General features: G+C 36.1%; 1 protein-coding gene across 1 annotated transcript in view; it reads right to left on the reverse strand.

Annotated features, from left to right (window-relative positions):
* The window catches only part of CSMD3 (CUB and Sushi multiple domains 3), a 483,827-nt gene that overhangs the window by 265,504 nt on the left and 201,430 nt on the right, over positions 1-16,893 (reverse strand). The window contains exons 8-10 of the mRNA XM_064154172.1: positions 11,065-11,142; positions 6,318-6,405; positions 5,927-6,051 (exon numbers count right to left, since the gene is read on the reverse strand). Coding sequence (XP_064010242.1) covers positions 5,927-6,051; positions 6,318-6,405; positions 11,065-11,142 — 291 coding nt within the window. The remainder of the gene's footprint in view (positions 1-5,926; positions 6,052-6,317; positions 6,406-11,064; positions 11,143-16,893) is intronic.

Here is a 16,893-nt window from a genome sequence, read left to right on the forward strand (position 1 = left end):
GGGGCCCAAAGACATAGCCCACATCCTTTGTGCTTGTGAATTAATTTTTTTAAGGCACAAAATTCGTACTTTGAGGAAGTCAATACAGGTTTTATTCTTGGTTCCTTGATTTCAGATCTTTGCTGAATGCATTACTGTATAACTTCCTGCATGAAGCTGTAGAACTGACAAGCAACCTTAGCTAAACATGAACTTATCCTGTTTCTCCCATGGTTATTATGGCACCAGAAATAAATTGCAGAAATGAAATAATTATTGTTTTCTCTGTATTCTGACAGGCAATCTTACCTAACTGAATCAAAAAGCTCACACTAAAATATGCAAAATTACAATATAGCTTTATTACTTTTGCTCAAAATATGTTTATTTGATCAATATTGAGCACAAGAAGTTCAGCTACTGCTGGAGAAAGACTTGTTCCTTCCTTCTCATTAGGCTCCAGAAAGAATGTGGCCATTTCTGTTCAACCTGACCTCCTTTCAGCCCTCAATGAAGAAACACTGTTTAAAGTCTGCTCAGAGTCACACCAGAAAACAAGAGAGGAAGGAGATGAGAGAAAGGCTGTTCATCAGTAGCTGAAGCCACTGAAATCATGAGTGAGACTACTGCTGAGCATAGCTTTTCATGCACGGTTTTAATATCAAATTACATGACCTTTGCCACTAATACCCACATGTGGGAAGCAAGTCAGGAAGGGGAGAACAGTGACTATTCTAGACAATCTGCTGCTCTACATGAACATGTGAGCTCAGCCTCTAGGGAAGATTGGGGGTGTAAAGCAGATCTCCTTTGTGTGCTAGTTATGAATTGTATCTGATGTAATTTCTCAGGGTACTTGCATGGTGAGTATCTGAAAGGAAAGCCATGTCATTCTATAGTGAAATGGTCCTCATTAAGTCTTTGACTCCTAATTCCTATAAGTCACACTCATTTAAAATACACCTAACAGACATTTACTTACAGTATCATAGTCTGAGATCCAGAAGAAAAAATAAACAGATAAACAATATTTCAATGAATTAAACCAATCACTTGGTTTTCTAAGTCTGAGCAAAGAGGGAAAGGGAGTGACCAAAACATGAGTCTTAATTAGTTTGAAAAGACAAATATGAGAAGCTGCAAAGATGAGGCTATTAGCTATACTTACTTACAATTTAGGAAGGCTTCTGATCTGACAACATAAAATACAATGTTTTGGGTTAATATTGAGTTTCTTTCAGATAGAAGGGAGTAAAATGATTTGAATTGCTCTATTTGATCTCACTACATTTTTGACTGATGAAAACACATCTGTGGCTTTTGGTGAAAAGCAGCGTACTTTTTGTTTGAGAAAAAGTATAGTGAAATCAATGTTCCACTATAATATGGCTATAGCATATTGTACTGTACAAATATTTTAAGTTTAAGCCTATAATCTTCAACATTCCTATAAAACATAGTCAAAAAGATTATTTTCCCTGTAATTTAGATTTGCATCTGAACCTCAATACTGTGTTTTCCCCTTCATCATCCTAATTTTTCTATAGTCCTATACTATTTATGTCAATAAATATCACAGGTTCCCTGTCTCTTCCTCTGATTTTGTGTGAAGATTTGTTCTCAATCACCACAAAGTGCTAAGATATATTTTATCCATTTTTTTATTGATGACACATAAGAAGTGAGCTACTTAAACCTTTTGCTTTATTTAATGTCAATTCTATGTACTTCCTCTATTCTGTTGTTTTAAGACATGCTTTGGCAATCCTGAAATTCAGATGGTGCTTTAAAAAGTCCTTTTAGTCAGTGAAATAAAATGATCAAAACAGTAATATGAAGCATAAAAATCTGTGTTCTACATTTTTCAGATCTCAGTTCAAATATACTGTATTATTTGTTCCTTTCTCTACAAACAACACAAATTACTTTGCAGCTTGCTTATTAATGAGGTGCCCATGATTTAAATGATCAATCCCACTTCTCCTCTAGTTTTCTCAGATGCAAAGAATTATCTTAAGAAAATACTTTTTCCTTTCTGCAGATCAGAGGAGCTTTTCCAAAATATAGTACTTTTTGTAGCATTTGTTGCAGCCTTGCCAAAAAGACTTGTAAAAGACAGCATTCATAAATGTTTCACAGGGTCTGAGAAACAAGCAAGCAGAAAACAGGAGCAGCAGGCATGAAAATAAAAAGGCTAATCGACCAACCATGAATAGATCTATCTGTTTCGTTTCCTGAAACATAAATGAGAGGAAGAGATTTATCAACTGTAAATAGTTGCATAAAGTAGGTAATTGTCTCCACTTAAGCAAGCTGGCTTTGTAAGAATGGCATTGCCCTATAGGGGAATACTGAATCTCATGGCAGGTGAATAAGTAGGGTCTTGATTCTGACATGTTTAAACTTTCTCCCTTGAATGAAGTCACAGAGAAGTTGATGGAAGCGGTGGTGTTATTAAAGCTATATGTATTAAGCATTTACTGGGCTAAGGAATAACTAAGTGCAGAAATCTCAATCTTTCAAACAACAGACTTCAATCATAGATCAGTGGGTAATAAATATTGTGGCAAAGATTCTCATGCCACTTCTTTAGACATTTCTTTTTTTCCTTTCTCATGAGGGACTGAAAGGCATTGGGCTTTATTCTGCTGTCCTGCAACAATGGTATGCTACAAGATTTCCATGAGGTCAGTTAAGTTACAACATATTTTTGATTCCCTAGCTTTCATGATGCACTGATCTTGAACAAGCTCTTCTGGAAAAAATAAACAAGTGTCAGAGAGGATGAATTCACTTTAAATTATTACTAAAATGCAGAAACTGACTGGTTAATTTGCAGCTGTTGCTTATGTTGATTTCTTTGCTCACCTACAATGTGAAGTAATATCCTTTTAGATCCAAATTCTTATCACTGTATCTTGTCTGTAAACCACAATGGGGCAAACACCTTGAGGAGAGGCTGAGGGAGCTGGGCCTGTTTAGCCTGGAGAAGAGGAGGCTCAGGGGTGATCTTATTACTGTCTACAACTACCTGAAGGGGCATTGTAGCCAGGTGGGGGGTGGCCTCTTCTCCCAGGCAACCAGCAATAGAACAAGGGGACACAGTCTGAAGTTGTGCCAGGGTAGGTATAGGCTGGATATTAGGAAGAAGTTCTTCACAGAGAGAGTGGTTGGCATTGGAATGGGCTGCCCAGGGAGGTGGTGGAGGCACCATCCCTGGGGGTCTTCAAGAAAAGACTGGCTGAGGCACTTAGTGCCATGGTCTAGTTGATTGGTTAGGGCTGGGTGATAGGTTGGACTAGATGATCTTGGAGGTCTCTTCCAACCTGGTTGATTCTATGATTCTATGATTGTATGCTCTATCTCTTCCCAAGTTCCTTCTACCTGAGCAATTGCTATTTAGCTGGGGTGATGCAAGGCAGAAATTCAAATATATTATTTTATTATCTATTTATTTATATAAGATTAAAAAGGGAAGTTAACTGTTGGAAATTTACAAGGTATTCCAACTTCAATTAAATCCAGCCAGGATAGATTTAAGTTATTCCAGCCATAACTTTCCAGCTTGCTCATAGTCTCTTCTAGAAGTCAAAAGGTTCAGAAAACCCCAAATCTCCAGAAGGTCTAAAAGATGTTAATATTCTAAGTTTTTTGGAAGTGACACATCAGCTTACTTTCTCCATTTTTTTATTATATTTCTCCTCCAGAAATTCTTCAGACTTATTCCACATTCACTCTCATAAATATGATCTTATGCCAGTTCCACCTGGAATTACATGATAACTCCTTAAGAGACTTAATCTTTCATTTTTGGCAGGCAGTTATATTCAGCCACTCATCTGCCCTATGAGAACAACTCCTTAGGATTTATGATGACAAATCTAATGTATCTAACATAACTGGAAAGTTCCTGTTTAGAACTCTACCCAATTGCAGTATACAGATGTAACTAATTACTGATATTCACATGTCACTTTGAAAAATGTATCATTACTGTGGGATTTTTGGTGTGCACACAATATCATTTATATAAGCAAATGAAAGCAGTTGCAAGTTGTACACTCGAATAAGAAGCATCACATGATAAAAAGCTGCACTGTCAGTGATATTTTGAGGAATGATAGGTGAAGTAGTTAATATACCACCTGGTCCCTCACTATCTGTAAAGCTGTTATCAGTTCAGAAGAAAAATGTTAATTTCTTGCACAAAAAAACCATTTATGCATGGTTTCCTAATTTATCTTCCCAAATTATTTGTACACAGACACACAAATTCAATAAGCAGGTGTGCATATATATATATGCAGCTATTTTGTTCATGTTACTCTGTGATACTTGGGCAAAATTCTAAGTTTATGTATGTTTCTGTGCATGAAACTTAGAGAAAACATAATTATTGTAGAAGAAATGTTTATATTCCTCCTTTTGTATATCTAAGAGCCTAATTGAAACATCTTGTTAATCAAAAGAACTGAATTTAAAATACACCAGTTATTTAAATCAATAATTTGAATGCAACCTATCACACTGTAAGGCATATAGTGTTTGACAAACTATGAGGAGAGGCTGAGGGAGCTGGGGCTGTTTAGCCTGGAGAAGAGGAGGCTCAGCGGGGACCTCATTGCTGTCTACAACTACCTGAAGGGAGGTTGTAGCCAGGTGGGGGGTGGCCTCCTCTCCCAGGCAACCAGCAATAGAACAAGGGGACATAGTCTCAAGTTGTGCCAGGGTAGGTCTAGCCTGGATGTTAGGAGGAAGTTCTTCACAGAGAGAGTGATTGGCATTGGAATGAGCTGCCCAGGGAGGTGATGGAGTCACCGTCCCTGGTGCTGTTCAAGAAAAGACTGGATGAGGCACTTAGTGCCATGGTCTAGTTGACTAGCTAGGGCTGGTTGCTAGCTTGGACTGGATGATCTTGGAGGTCTCTTCCAACCTGGTTGATTCTATGATTCTATTCCAACTGGAAACTTAAATATCTATACCATCCGTCTGTCCCTTCACCATATGGCACTGTATCATCTCCCAATAACGTTCTTGATATTGGTCCTCTGCCTTTCAAGGTGGAATTAGCTAGTTCTATGAAGCTAGTGAGTGTAAAAGCAAACATTGTTGTTGTGGTTGTGAACTACACCTTCTGCCTATGAATAATAGTGGGTTTAGTTAATTCACATTCTTCAGTTTCACATTTAGAGTTTATCACAGCCTTTAGTTTCCAAGGATTTACTGCTTGCTTTCTCTAATTCAGTCTTAACACTTACTTTATGGTTAGATATAGACATGATTTGTAAATCATTGTATAATTATTGTTCTAAATACACCAGGAAAAAAACAACAACCATACACGGACTGAAGAATGTGATTATTTTCTCATACTTACATACTTTGGTACCTATTTAGAATTCAAAACTTATTAAAAAGTGAAAAGCAATACATTTTACCACCACTTATGCTTGCTGCCTCTAATTCCCAAAAGCTGTAGCATCTGGACACCAAATACATTCATCAAATACATTCTCTCATATTTTTCACCCTTGCTCCATTTGGTCAGGGTCAAAAGCAGGTATAGATCTAGTTCAATATTCCTTATCAATCCTGAATTCAACTCCTTCTCATCATCTTAGCAAACACTTCAAGAGCTACTGATTATATATTGAAGCACTGAAAATTTGAATTCCGTCTTACTGAGTCTCTATATCTGGTATGAGTTAATTTTTCATCAGCTTATTATGAATCAAGTTTCATAATGTAAACTACCAAGTAAAACAAACATATTGAAACACCAATAAAGATCATATTAAACAAACAAGTATAGGTGGGACCTTCTTTAAAAACAAAATAGCAACACCAGAATTAAAACTTCAGGTATTTCATTTAATAGGATTGGCTATTCAAACAAAAGCTAGATGTAAAATGGACAGATTATGATAAGGGTAAGAATCAGCTTTACCTTTACACACAGGTCTATGATCACTCCATGCAGCAAAAACTTCAGCAATCCTCTGACAGGTGATACTTTTTGAACCTTGTAGCACATAATCTTCATCACAGGAGAACTGTACTGTTGCTCCCAGGCTAAAATAATAAATAGATGAATAAAGCTAATCTAATTTTAGCCAGACAATCAGAGATATATGCTCTCTTCCAAGTAAATATTTTATCTTCTCTGCTTACTGAGTACAAGTTAAACAGCACTACAGAATTTTATGCAGAATTCCATGATATTTTTTAACTGAGTTCACTTTTGAATGAGTAGTTCAACAAACAGCAACACAATGTTACATTTTCCACCTTTGTATGTATTCAGTATTAATGATACAATGATAGGATTTATATTTTACCTAAAATCTGAGCCTATTCGTTTTCCATTTTCTGGTTCTCCAGGATCTGGACACAAATTGGATGCCTGTTTAATACCTCCCTCATTTACTGCAAAAACAAAGACAAAGAAACCAAAATAAAGCAAACAACAACAAGAAGAAGAAGATAAAATAATACAGTTTTTAGAAAATACAGAATTAAACAATTAACAAATACAAACCAGAAGTGCATTATATCCATTTTACATCCTTCAGAACAGATATTTCTACAGAATAGCATCACCTATAAAATCTCTAGATTCAATAGATAAGTTTCTTTTCCTGCTAATAAACAAAACATTAATTGCCTGATTTTTTTTCTGTTTGGTTTTTTGATTGTTTTTGTTGTTTTTTTAAATCATCCTAATCAGCTGTTTTGTTTACTTGTAATGTTATTGAACCCACGCTATTATACTATTCCTTTACCAGCATTAATATTTAAAGGGGTGTTCATCAAATTTAAGGTTGTAAGACTTCACTTTGAACACAAGCTAATAAATGTCATCTCCACTAAGTGCTGACCTTTTCTCCTTCAATTATAATAAAAGCTAAATGCACAGCCTCATGATGACAGAATTGTCTTTAATCAGTACTGAAAATGCAGATATCCCCCAAAATATGATTATCTGAAGGTAAACTCAAAATGCCAGTTTGATTTGCCTATGTTTACTTCACAATAAACTTAAATGGATCTTGTGAGACCAACGTCCTCTAAACTTTCCAGTGAGTTCTTCCAGATATTTACATGTAGCAATCTCACCCTTCCTCAACACATTCAGCTATCTTTTCATTTGTATTTTTCCCAATGAGTTATATACTTTGTTATGTTTTTTACAGATTGCAAAAGTGTATCACACAAAAATAATTTTAAGCCAAAATAATTCTATTATTTTTTGTATTTAATAATTGAATCTCTTTGAACCTGGAGGTAGAAGTTTCCCAGAACAAGTTGGTCCTCTGTTACTTAGTAAATCCATAGACTGATAGAAGAACATTTTAACTAGAAGCTGACACAACACCAACTTTCTAACTATTCTTCTAAAGGATGCTCATCACATTTCAGCTTTTAATGAAGGACAATAACATTCAAAATATTTGTGGGCTTTTCCTTGCTTGGAATTTGTCTTCTACGCACACAAAAATGGATGAACTGGTTTGGTATCCCTGAGGATGGCAAAGAAAATGTTGCCAAGGGTTACATGAAAACATCTCAACACACTGCTTAAAAAACTCTCCTGCTCTGCTTTTGACAGCTGTAACCACAGTATTTATCCTTCTCTGCCCTGAAGGACCTCGACCATGTTCATGGTTGTTCTAATAGCAAACTAAATCAACCTCTGTTTGTCTGCAACTCTATGCTCAGTGGACTTCTGGGTCAGAAGAGCTCTTCCTTAGAGCCATTCATATTACCATGCTTCAGTCATTTCTTCCCCCAGTACTTGTAGGTGTGATACTAGCTATAAAAACCCAAGTTTTTGCTAATGTTGAAATATATATATTGCTGAGAAATACAGCTCCATAAACTGCATTTCACAAGGCCATCTAGCTGGAACTTGTTGGATGAACATTTAGAATGAACTCTCTGAGACTCTCTGAATGATTTTCTATAGCTAAAAAAAAGGCAACTTCAAGGAGACATTTGGGACTCACTGAATAATGCAGGAAGGGAAAAAAAAGTATACCAGAGAACAAGTAGGGGGAAAAACATCTCATTTTTTGACAGTCTTTTAACTTTTCTGATATTAAACACAAGTTAAAACTATTGTGAGGAAATGATTCACGGTGCCTGATAATAATATTATTGAAATTAAAATAAAATGGTTCCATTCTGAGCCTGGATGATATATTTATGCACACAGAAGAAATTCTTTCCTATTAAAGCTGAACTATTTCCATTTATTGCAATCCATGTTATAATATTTGCAAGAATTATTTTATTGTTGTACACTGTATTTCCCCATAGTTGGATAACAGAGTGACTCTTAAAATGAAGGAAGAATATTCTATTGGATTTCAAAGCATAAGAACTATTATATAATTGAATTTCTACCAAAAATAGAAACTTGAAAATTCTATTGATTTTTGACACCCATCTAAACTTCCATTAAAAAAATATATATATTTTATGAAATGGGTTTAAAAAATATAAATTATGGATGCATTAATATTCATGACAAACATAAAAAGGCTTATGCTAAAGAAGTTTAACAAAATAATCACAGTGACAAAATTAAACCAAGACATAACACAGTAAAAATTCAGAAGGAAAGGCTAGAAAGCAGAAGTCATTACACTGATTTCTGATTTGCTCCTGAATCAGAAATGCATTTAAGCATAAACTTATACCCATTCAGGTCTCTGTTAAGCTCTTAGCAAAAAGTAAATCCACAACTTCTTATTGTTTTTAAATTATTACTTCTTTTTTTTTATTGATGCTATTTTTCACAACACAATTGTTTGATTTCTCAGTCTACTGCAACATAGCTTTATGCAGACCCACAGGTATCTGTCTATATTTCCTAGTTCTACACTCCATATAGTCATACAATGAAAGGTTTTCCTGTAGTAAATTAAAAGCTCCTCTAAGAATGAATGCTTATTCATTCATGATCTGGCCAGGGGAACTGGGAGCATGTAATTCCAGAGTTCTAATCTAGATTTAATTTTGTCCCACAATGATATTTTTGTTAATCTGAACACTTGAAAAACGAAGTTGATGCACACTTATTTCAAAGACTGTCAACACATCAAATATTAGCATTCTGGCTTTAGTATGTGCAAATCACCTATGCATTAGTGTTGAATGTTATAAATCTGATATACTAGGAAAAGTAAAACAGGAAAAGAAATATACATGAGGAAATGTTAGATGTTAATTTCTAAAGACATGCTTCTAATACAAGGAATAATATAAAATAGGTAGTTCCTTAGCCTTATCTTATTTCCCCTAACACTTGACTGAATGATGGTCATTCTGTTTTTTGAAGGACCCTATCTGTCATTGTAACCCAAGTACAGATACAGATGAAGGAATTTTATCTGAAGTCAACAGATAAAATACATTGGCTTTTCAAGAAATACTTGCCCTTCAATTACCTTAGCTGCTAGCTAACCAAATGCTGCATTACAATATAAGATCTCAACTAGCTTTTTTGTGACAAGATTGTGATAACTAAAGGTACAAATTTTGCCTCCACATTAATAATCTACTCTGCATGACCAATCAAACAAGATACAAAAGATGTCAGCTTTACATAGAATATTACAATATACAAAATTAGATAGAAGGACTTGAAAAATATATTGATAAATGTCATCACAAATGCACTTCTTTGTAATTTGCAGTTACTATTAATCTTTATATGGTGGGAGAGTCACAATTTGGGCAAAACAGTTTCTAAATAAATGATGTGCTCTGCTCTCATTAGTAACTATAAAAGCACAGATGGACAACAAGACAGGCTTCTCAGTGATGTACCTTATAAGCACTACTGTAGCTACCTTACTTTTTGTTGTATTATCACTCTAGCTTCCAGACACCCAATATGCATAATAAGAATGATTATTTTTAAATATCCTGATACAACCTTTCAAATCAACCAGAAATGTTTTAAGGAGTTATTTTTTGGTGTGACAGTGTACAGAAAAGCTGAACATGGCAATATGCTTCATTATAAAACTGAACAGAAATATGTTCTCTGAATCAGTAAACGTTAAAGGGCCTTGCTGCTTGAAGCCACCTTTTCATAAAATAATCATGTCTTATATGTTGGCAGTTTAACAGCTGAAACTTAAAAATTCCCTGGCAATTAGGCCAAGAAGCTCTGATGAATTCTGTAAATTCAGTTCATCACTGGCACTTTAAATGAAAAAGTAGTGCAAAGGGGTCCAACTTAAGGAGCTTCAATAGCAAGTCCTTTCACTCCTGTAAGGAATAATGAAACATGATCCAAGCAGACACAGGCTAAGCATTTAGTCCATCTTTATTTTAACCAATTATTTTGCATGTTTAGAATGTGGTTCTAGTCCAAAAAGTAACTCTATAAACATGGCATGTTCTTTTGCAAAAGACAGCCTCTTTAATGCATTTAGAGTCACACTTGTTGAATTTGTATTAGGACATTGCCTGACCCCTCCTTATGAGTTAATCAGGACTGGGCCTCCAAGACACCAAGCACTTTCAGTTTCTATTTCCTGTGATTAATATTGAAGGCACTAAGCATCTCCAGAATTTCTTTTTAAGCTACAGTTAATTAACCAGTTCAAAATGTCAAAATTAATGCAGGAGAAAAAAAAACCCCAAACATAAGAATGTGACTTCACATGTCACATGGAAACAAAAAAAAGATGTTTTGTTTGCACACTTGTAAATGCATACAGGCTTTGGTTTGCATAGCCTTTTGCTGATAGAACTCATTTTCAACCAAAATACATCTCCTGGTCACAGCTAAGATTTCAGCTGACGTCTGAGAGGCTGAATATTTCTTTCTCTGCAAATACTGAGTAATTGCTGACAAAATAATAGGTCTTTCCACGATGCCAGATTTATAGAAACCTGCCTTTAGAGTAGAACAATATTTAGAAATGCACCATGCAAACAGAAGGAACAGACTGAAGTCAGTTATACCATCATAAATACATCAACAATTCTGGAAACACACAAACAACACAGACAGCACAAACTTCACTCTTGCACTAGAAATAAGTAACAAAAAAGGGGTACACTCACAGATAGAAAACTTGTTGCTGTTGTCTTTCCCTGGAAACAATTTAAATCCTCTAGATTTAAAATCTATGGCCTTTTTCACTAGTTAAAAAAACAAACAAACAAACAAACAAAAACATGTATCAGGCAATATATTCTAAAATACTTGACAAATTTTATCATGTAGAGCACCAACTACCTAATAAGTTCATACTGTGTACCTTTGATGGAAAACAATTCCCAAAAGCAAATACTGAGACCAATATATACACCTGACAAAAAGAAAGAAGTAAGATTTGTATCTTCGTTTTAATTCTGCAACACCAAAGGGGGGAAGGGCAGGGGGGGGAATGGCCAAAACTGTTTACTTCCATGCACCATATAGTTGTGTAAAATATTGTCACACATTTATGGAACCTGGAAAATTAAAAGAACCACAGACATGTTTACCCTAAAACTGTTAAACAGCTCAGTGTTATGTGGTGCTTCTTTTGTATTGAGAAACAGTAGTGCTTATCCCTTGCTTCATTCACTGATAGGATGAAAGTCAAAAGGAAAAGAAAGGAGAAAAAGCTAAACACAGCCAATTAAAAAAAGTCCAAACAAAAAAAAAAAAACACCCTGCAGAACAGTCTATCTCTTTTAAAATAAAGGGTTTTTTTGTGTGTTGCTGTTGTTAATTGAATGATTCTTTCTATTAATAAAGAATTTAAAAGGAAAAAAAAAAAGTTGTCCATCATACACCATTGAAAGCAGACTGAAATCCAATATGCTCAGATCTAAATTCCATAAGAACCTGAATAAGAATTCCATGATCCATATGAATATATTCCATCCTCTGTTGCTTGCAGGACATATTAATTAATCCACACTCATTCTGGTAAGGTTTAATCAGTAGTAGAAATGCCAACATATTTTTTTTTTCCAACATATTTTGCCTGTTATTTCAGATTTATAAATTTACATTAAAATTCAGTGCTACCTTAGGGAAAAGACCAATCAGTGGTGACAGTTGAAAAATTGCAATGTTTTCTTAGACATTTCCTTACTAGAAGGAAATACACTCCCAAGATCCATAGGCACCCAGATTACCTCCCTATTCCTAAAGTATCTGCACTACTTGTTTCCACAATTGCCCTTAGCTACATTCCCAGGTTTAGTATGGAATAATGTATTTTATTTAGCAAATGCTGAGATTTTTTCATCTATGCTTAGATCACAGAGACAAAAAAAAAAATTTGATTGTAGAATTATGTTATCAAATTAAGTATAAAAGGCAAATTTCTATTTTAACTACAGAGTTGAATGGAAAAAAAAATCTACTGTTCTAGTGTTGGTTCTGCAACTGATCCTCTTTCTAGCTTAGGAAAGTTTTATTTGCAAAGTGTGATATGTAAGGAAGATGGCTCCCATCGCTGGTTAGACCACACCTTGAGTACTGTGTTCAGTTCTGGGCCCCCCAGTTTAGGAGGGACATTGAGATGCTTGAATGTGTCCAGAGAAGGGCAACGAGGCTGGGGAGAGGCCTTGAGCACAGCCCTACGAGGAGAGGCTGAGGGAGCTGGGATTGGTTAGCCTGGAGAAGAGGAGGCTCAGGGGAGACCTTATTGCTGTCTACAACTACCTGAGGGGTGGTTGTAGCCAGGGGGAGGTTGCTCTCTTCTCTCAGGTGGCCAGCACCAGAACAAGGGGACACAGCCTCAAGCTACACCAGGGGAAATTTAGGCTGGAGGTGAGGAGAAAGTTCTCCACTGAGAGAGTCATAGGACACTGGAATGGGCTGCCCGGGGAGGTGGTGGAGTCGCCGTCTCTGGAGCTGTTCAAGGCAAGGTTGGACATGGCACTTGGTGCCATGGTCTAGCCTTGAGCTCTGTGGTAAAGGGTTGGACTTGATGATCTGTGAGGTCTCTTCCAACCCTGATGATACTGTGATACTTAAGGCCTCAGGTCAATTGTTTCTGTAAAGGCCTTATTTTGGGCTGGCTTTATGCTAAAGGCAATTAATCCAGGCAACTGTGTGGCTTCAATATAGGAAATAAAACAATAATAAAAAGAGAATTTAAAAAAGCTTAGTGATAACAAAAAGAGTCATTATATTCAAGTGCCTTTATAGATGAGATATATGTAAAAAGGATATGGAAGATGTTTTACACTGGCTACAAGCAAAGGCTGCTGATGAACACAGCAGAGATTAAAGGAACTAGATCTGAGAAAGCTTACAGTGAGAAGTTAGGCAGTGTACCATCAAAGCATTCCTCAGCACCTGTTAACTCATACAAAAATCAATGAAGAGTCAAAGAAACCCTTACAGGAGACAAAAATACTGAAGTAGCAAAATACTATTGATTTTTTTTTTTTTTAATAAGCCATACAGAATAGCAGACCAAGATTCAGGATAAAATAGCATACTACCAAGAAAGACAATTTATGGGGTAAGCAAAGGATGAGATGATAAATACTTCTACACTTCTAATGGAAGAGCCTTTCTTCTAAATACATAAAGGTTTTTATATTAGGAGATAAAACATCTATTATCTTGTGTATCATCAGAATGTAACCTATAAACACTGACAGTGGTTCTGGGAAATAGATTATTTGCAGCAGAAAGGATCAGCTGCCACAAAATCTTACATTTTATATATCAATAAGTATAGATGCAGGATTTTTGTTTTTCTGTTTGTTTTGGTTGATTGGTTGTTTTTTTTAACTCTTTAACTCCATACCAGAAGCTTTTCCCTCACACTATAACAATTGAAGTCCATAAATAATTCCATTCTCAGTGGAAGACATGGACCCAAGAACTATACCTTCACACAGTACAGCTATACTGGAACAAAAGTAATGTTTTCTCAGGTGTGAGATTTCTAAGATGCTATATCTACTCATCACTATGAGTGCAGGATTACAACTGTAAAGCTTCCTCTGGCCTTTTCTGAGCAGCAGTAGGTATAGCTATTCTTCCAGCACCTAAGTAAAAAGGAGGGTGGGCTTGATACATGACCTCAGGAGCTGGCATGGGGGTAAATATCTCATGTCACCAAAACTGGCTGGGACACCTAACCCTAACATAAGGTAAGATTGCATTAGGGAGATATTTGTCCTTTATTCTCAGAGATAACACATTAAAGAAGGAAGATTGTTTGGGTTTTGAGTTATTTTCTCCAAGATTCTACTCATCCTCAAGCACCTAAATGGACAAGCTATAGTTTATGTACATAAAACAGTTCACAAGATCTAAGATGGAACTGAAAGCAGGTACAAGAGTGAGTTGGTGAATACATTAAAGATAATAAGATAGTTTTATAACTATTTGCATCACACTGATAAGGCTGTTAAATACCACTAAGAAAACAAGCAACCTAAGACCTATGAAGCATCTTTATATGAAGCATCTTTATGCTACAAGAATTTTACTTTCATCTAGGTTTGTACATCAATTTATCAAGCAATATCTTTGGAATACACTCTGAAATAGTTATACACATGTATCTGTTCTAAACATACCACTACTAAAGTGTGTGCCAGGCTGCACGTACATATGGAAATTAGGCATTATTTTGCACATGCTCAAAACCAGATTTGACATACACATGACAGTTAAGTACTGAATGTGGACTTCACTTCTTCGGTTTCATCTCAGCAAACAGTGCAGTTGTACACATCTAAGCTAGTCCATAAAGAGAAATGCACATTGTAAGAGCTCGAGTCACCTACTTTGTCTTGGGTATCTACTTCCTCAAGAGACAAGTTTAAACTTTTATACCCTCATTTATCTCAACAATAATAGTTCAAATGTGATAATGCTAGAAAATTAGCTTTTATGAGATGAAGCATCAGTGTACATAGCCATGTGAACAATCACAGAATCACGGAAACATTCAGGTTGGAAAAAACTCTCAGGATCACCAAGTTCAACTGACATCCCTACTCTACATATGACCCTTAAACACATCCAGGATTGACAACTCAACTACCTCCCTGGGCAGCCTATTCCAGTGCCTGACCACTCATTCTATGAAAAATAAAATCCTAATGTCCAATCTACACTTACCCACTCATCATTTGAGGCCATTCCTTCTTGTTCTATCACTATTTACCTGTGAGCAGAGACCAGCACCAACCTCTCCACAATGTTCTTTCAGGTAGAAATTAAAGTCTCCCCTCAGCCTCTTTTTCAAACTAAACAACTCCAACTTCCTCAGTTGATCCTCACAAGATTTACTCACCAAGCCCCTCCCCAGATTTGTTGCCCTCCTCTACACTCACTCTAGCACCTCCACATCCCTCTTGTAATGAGGTGCCCAAAACTGAATACAATACTCAAGGTGTGACCTCAGCAGAGCAGAGTACAAAGGGACAATCACCTTCCTGCTCCTGCTGGACACAGAATTTCTAATACAAGCCAGGATGCCATTGGCATTCCTTGTCAACTGGGCACACTGTTAGCTCATATTGAGTTGCTTGTCAATTACAACTTCCAGATCACTTTCTGCCAGGCAGCTTTCCAGCCACACTTCCCAAGCCTGTAGTGCTCTTTGGGATTGTTCTGGCTTTGTTGAAGTTCACACATCATTAACATTGACTCATCAATCCAATCTATGCAAGTGCCTCTGTAGAGCCTCCCTACTCTCCTGCAGATCAACAACTCCACCTAACTTGGTATCATCTACAAACTTACTGCTGACACACTCTATGTCTTCATCAAGATCATCAATAAAGATGTTAAACAGAAGTGGTCCCAGTACTAAGCCTGGGGGACACCACTTGTGACTGGCCACCAGCTGGATTTAACTCCAATGACCACTATCCCTTGTGCCCTTTTGTGCAGCCAGTGTTTTATCCAGCAGAACGTGTGCTCTTCCAAGGCACGAGCAGGCAGTTTAATATCTATTTAAAACACAACCCCCACACAAGTTCATGTATTAAATTAGGCAACAGCATTTATGTAAAAAAAATAAATTAGTCCAGCTTGTCCTGTCTATGGTTTAAAATCTTTTAAATGAAGTCTAAGACACATTTAAAACACATCTAAACCAGCACAATGCTACCCAAAACAGGCACTCAGGTTGCATTACTACAAGTAACTATTACAGAGTATTAACCATGGAAATGAGAGCCTCTTCTGAACTCGTATGCTTGGGTGCAGCTCAAAGTAGTTCAAACACTGAAACAGTCTTTCTCCTCATCTGAACTTTTGTCACATTATGCTCACTACCACTCAGTTAATGGAGATGGGGAAAGATACCAAAACATCAAAGCCATTATTCCAAGACTGCACACACAACTATTCTAACGTAACATCTGCAGAGGTATAAGATCATCTGAACAAGTAGACTGCATATTTGACTGCACCTAAATGATTGTATTGCATACAGATAAAAGCCCCTGTAACATGTTTTTTAAAATAGGCAGTATCTCTAGAAATAAAAGGAAGGGTTTGTGCCCCTTCACAGTCTTTATATTCTTCTGTTCTTACAGTTCTTCATGTTCTTCTCATCTTTGACATTTACTTAAAGTCAACTGCAAGGGGTTCCCTTTGTGAATGTCTGAAATAAAAACAATTGTTAAAAGGAGTTCTAAAGTGAAAGCCTTTGAGACTACATTATCTCAAGGTTATTTTTTTTTTCATTATTGCCACAAGCTTGAGACAGAAATTCACTCATTGAATCTGCATTCTTCTTACTGCCTATTATTTAGAAACAACACCCAGTACCATTTTTTTACTTCTCACTGGATCCAGATGTTAAGGAACACAAGTTGACATAAAAAATAGCTGTAGACTCAGAATTAGATGATCTTACACAATAACTGTATTGCTGGATTTATGTTACCCTAGAAACAATAACTAACACA

This window comes from Pogoniulus pusillus, chromosome 14 (assembly GCF_015220805.1).
Source record: "Pogoniulus pusillus isolate bPogPus1 chromosome 14, bPogPus1.pri, whole genome shotgun sequence".
Taxonomy (NCBI): domain Eukaryota; kingdom Metazoa; phylum Chordata; class Aves; order Piciformes; family Lybiidae; genus Pogoniulus; species Pogoniulus pusillus.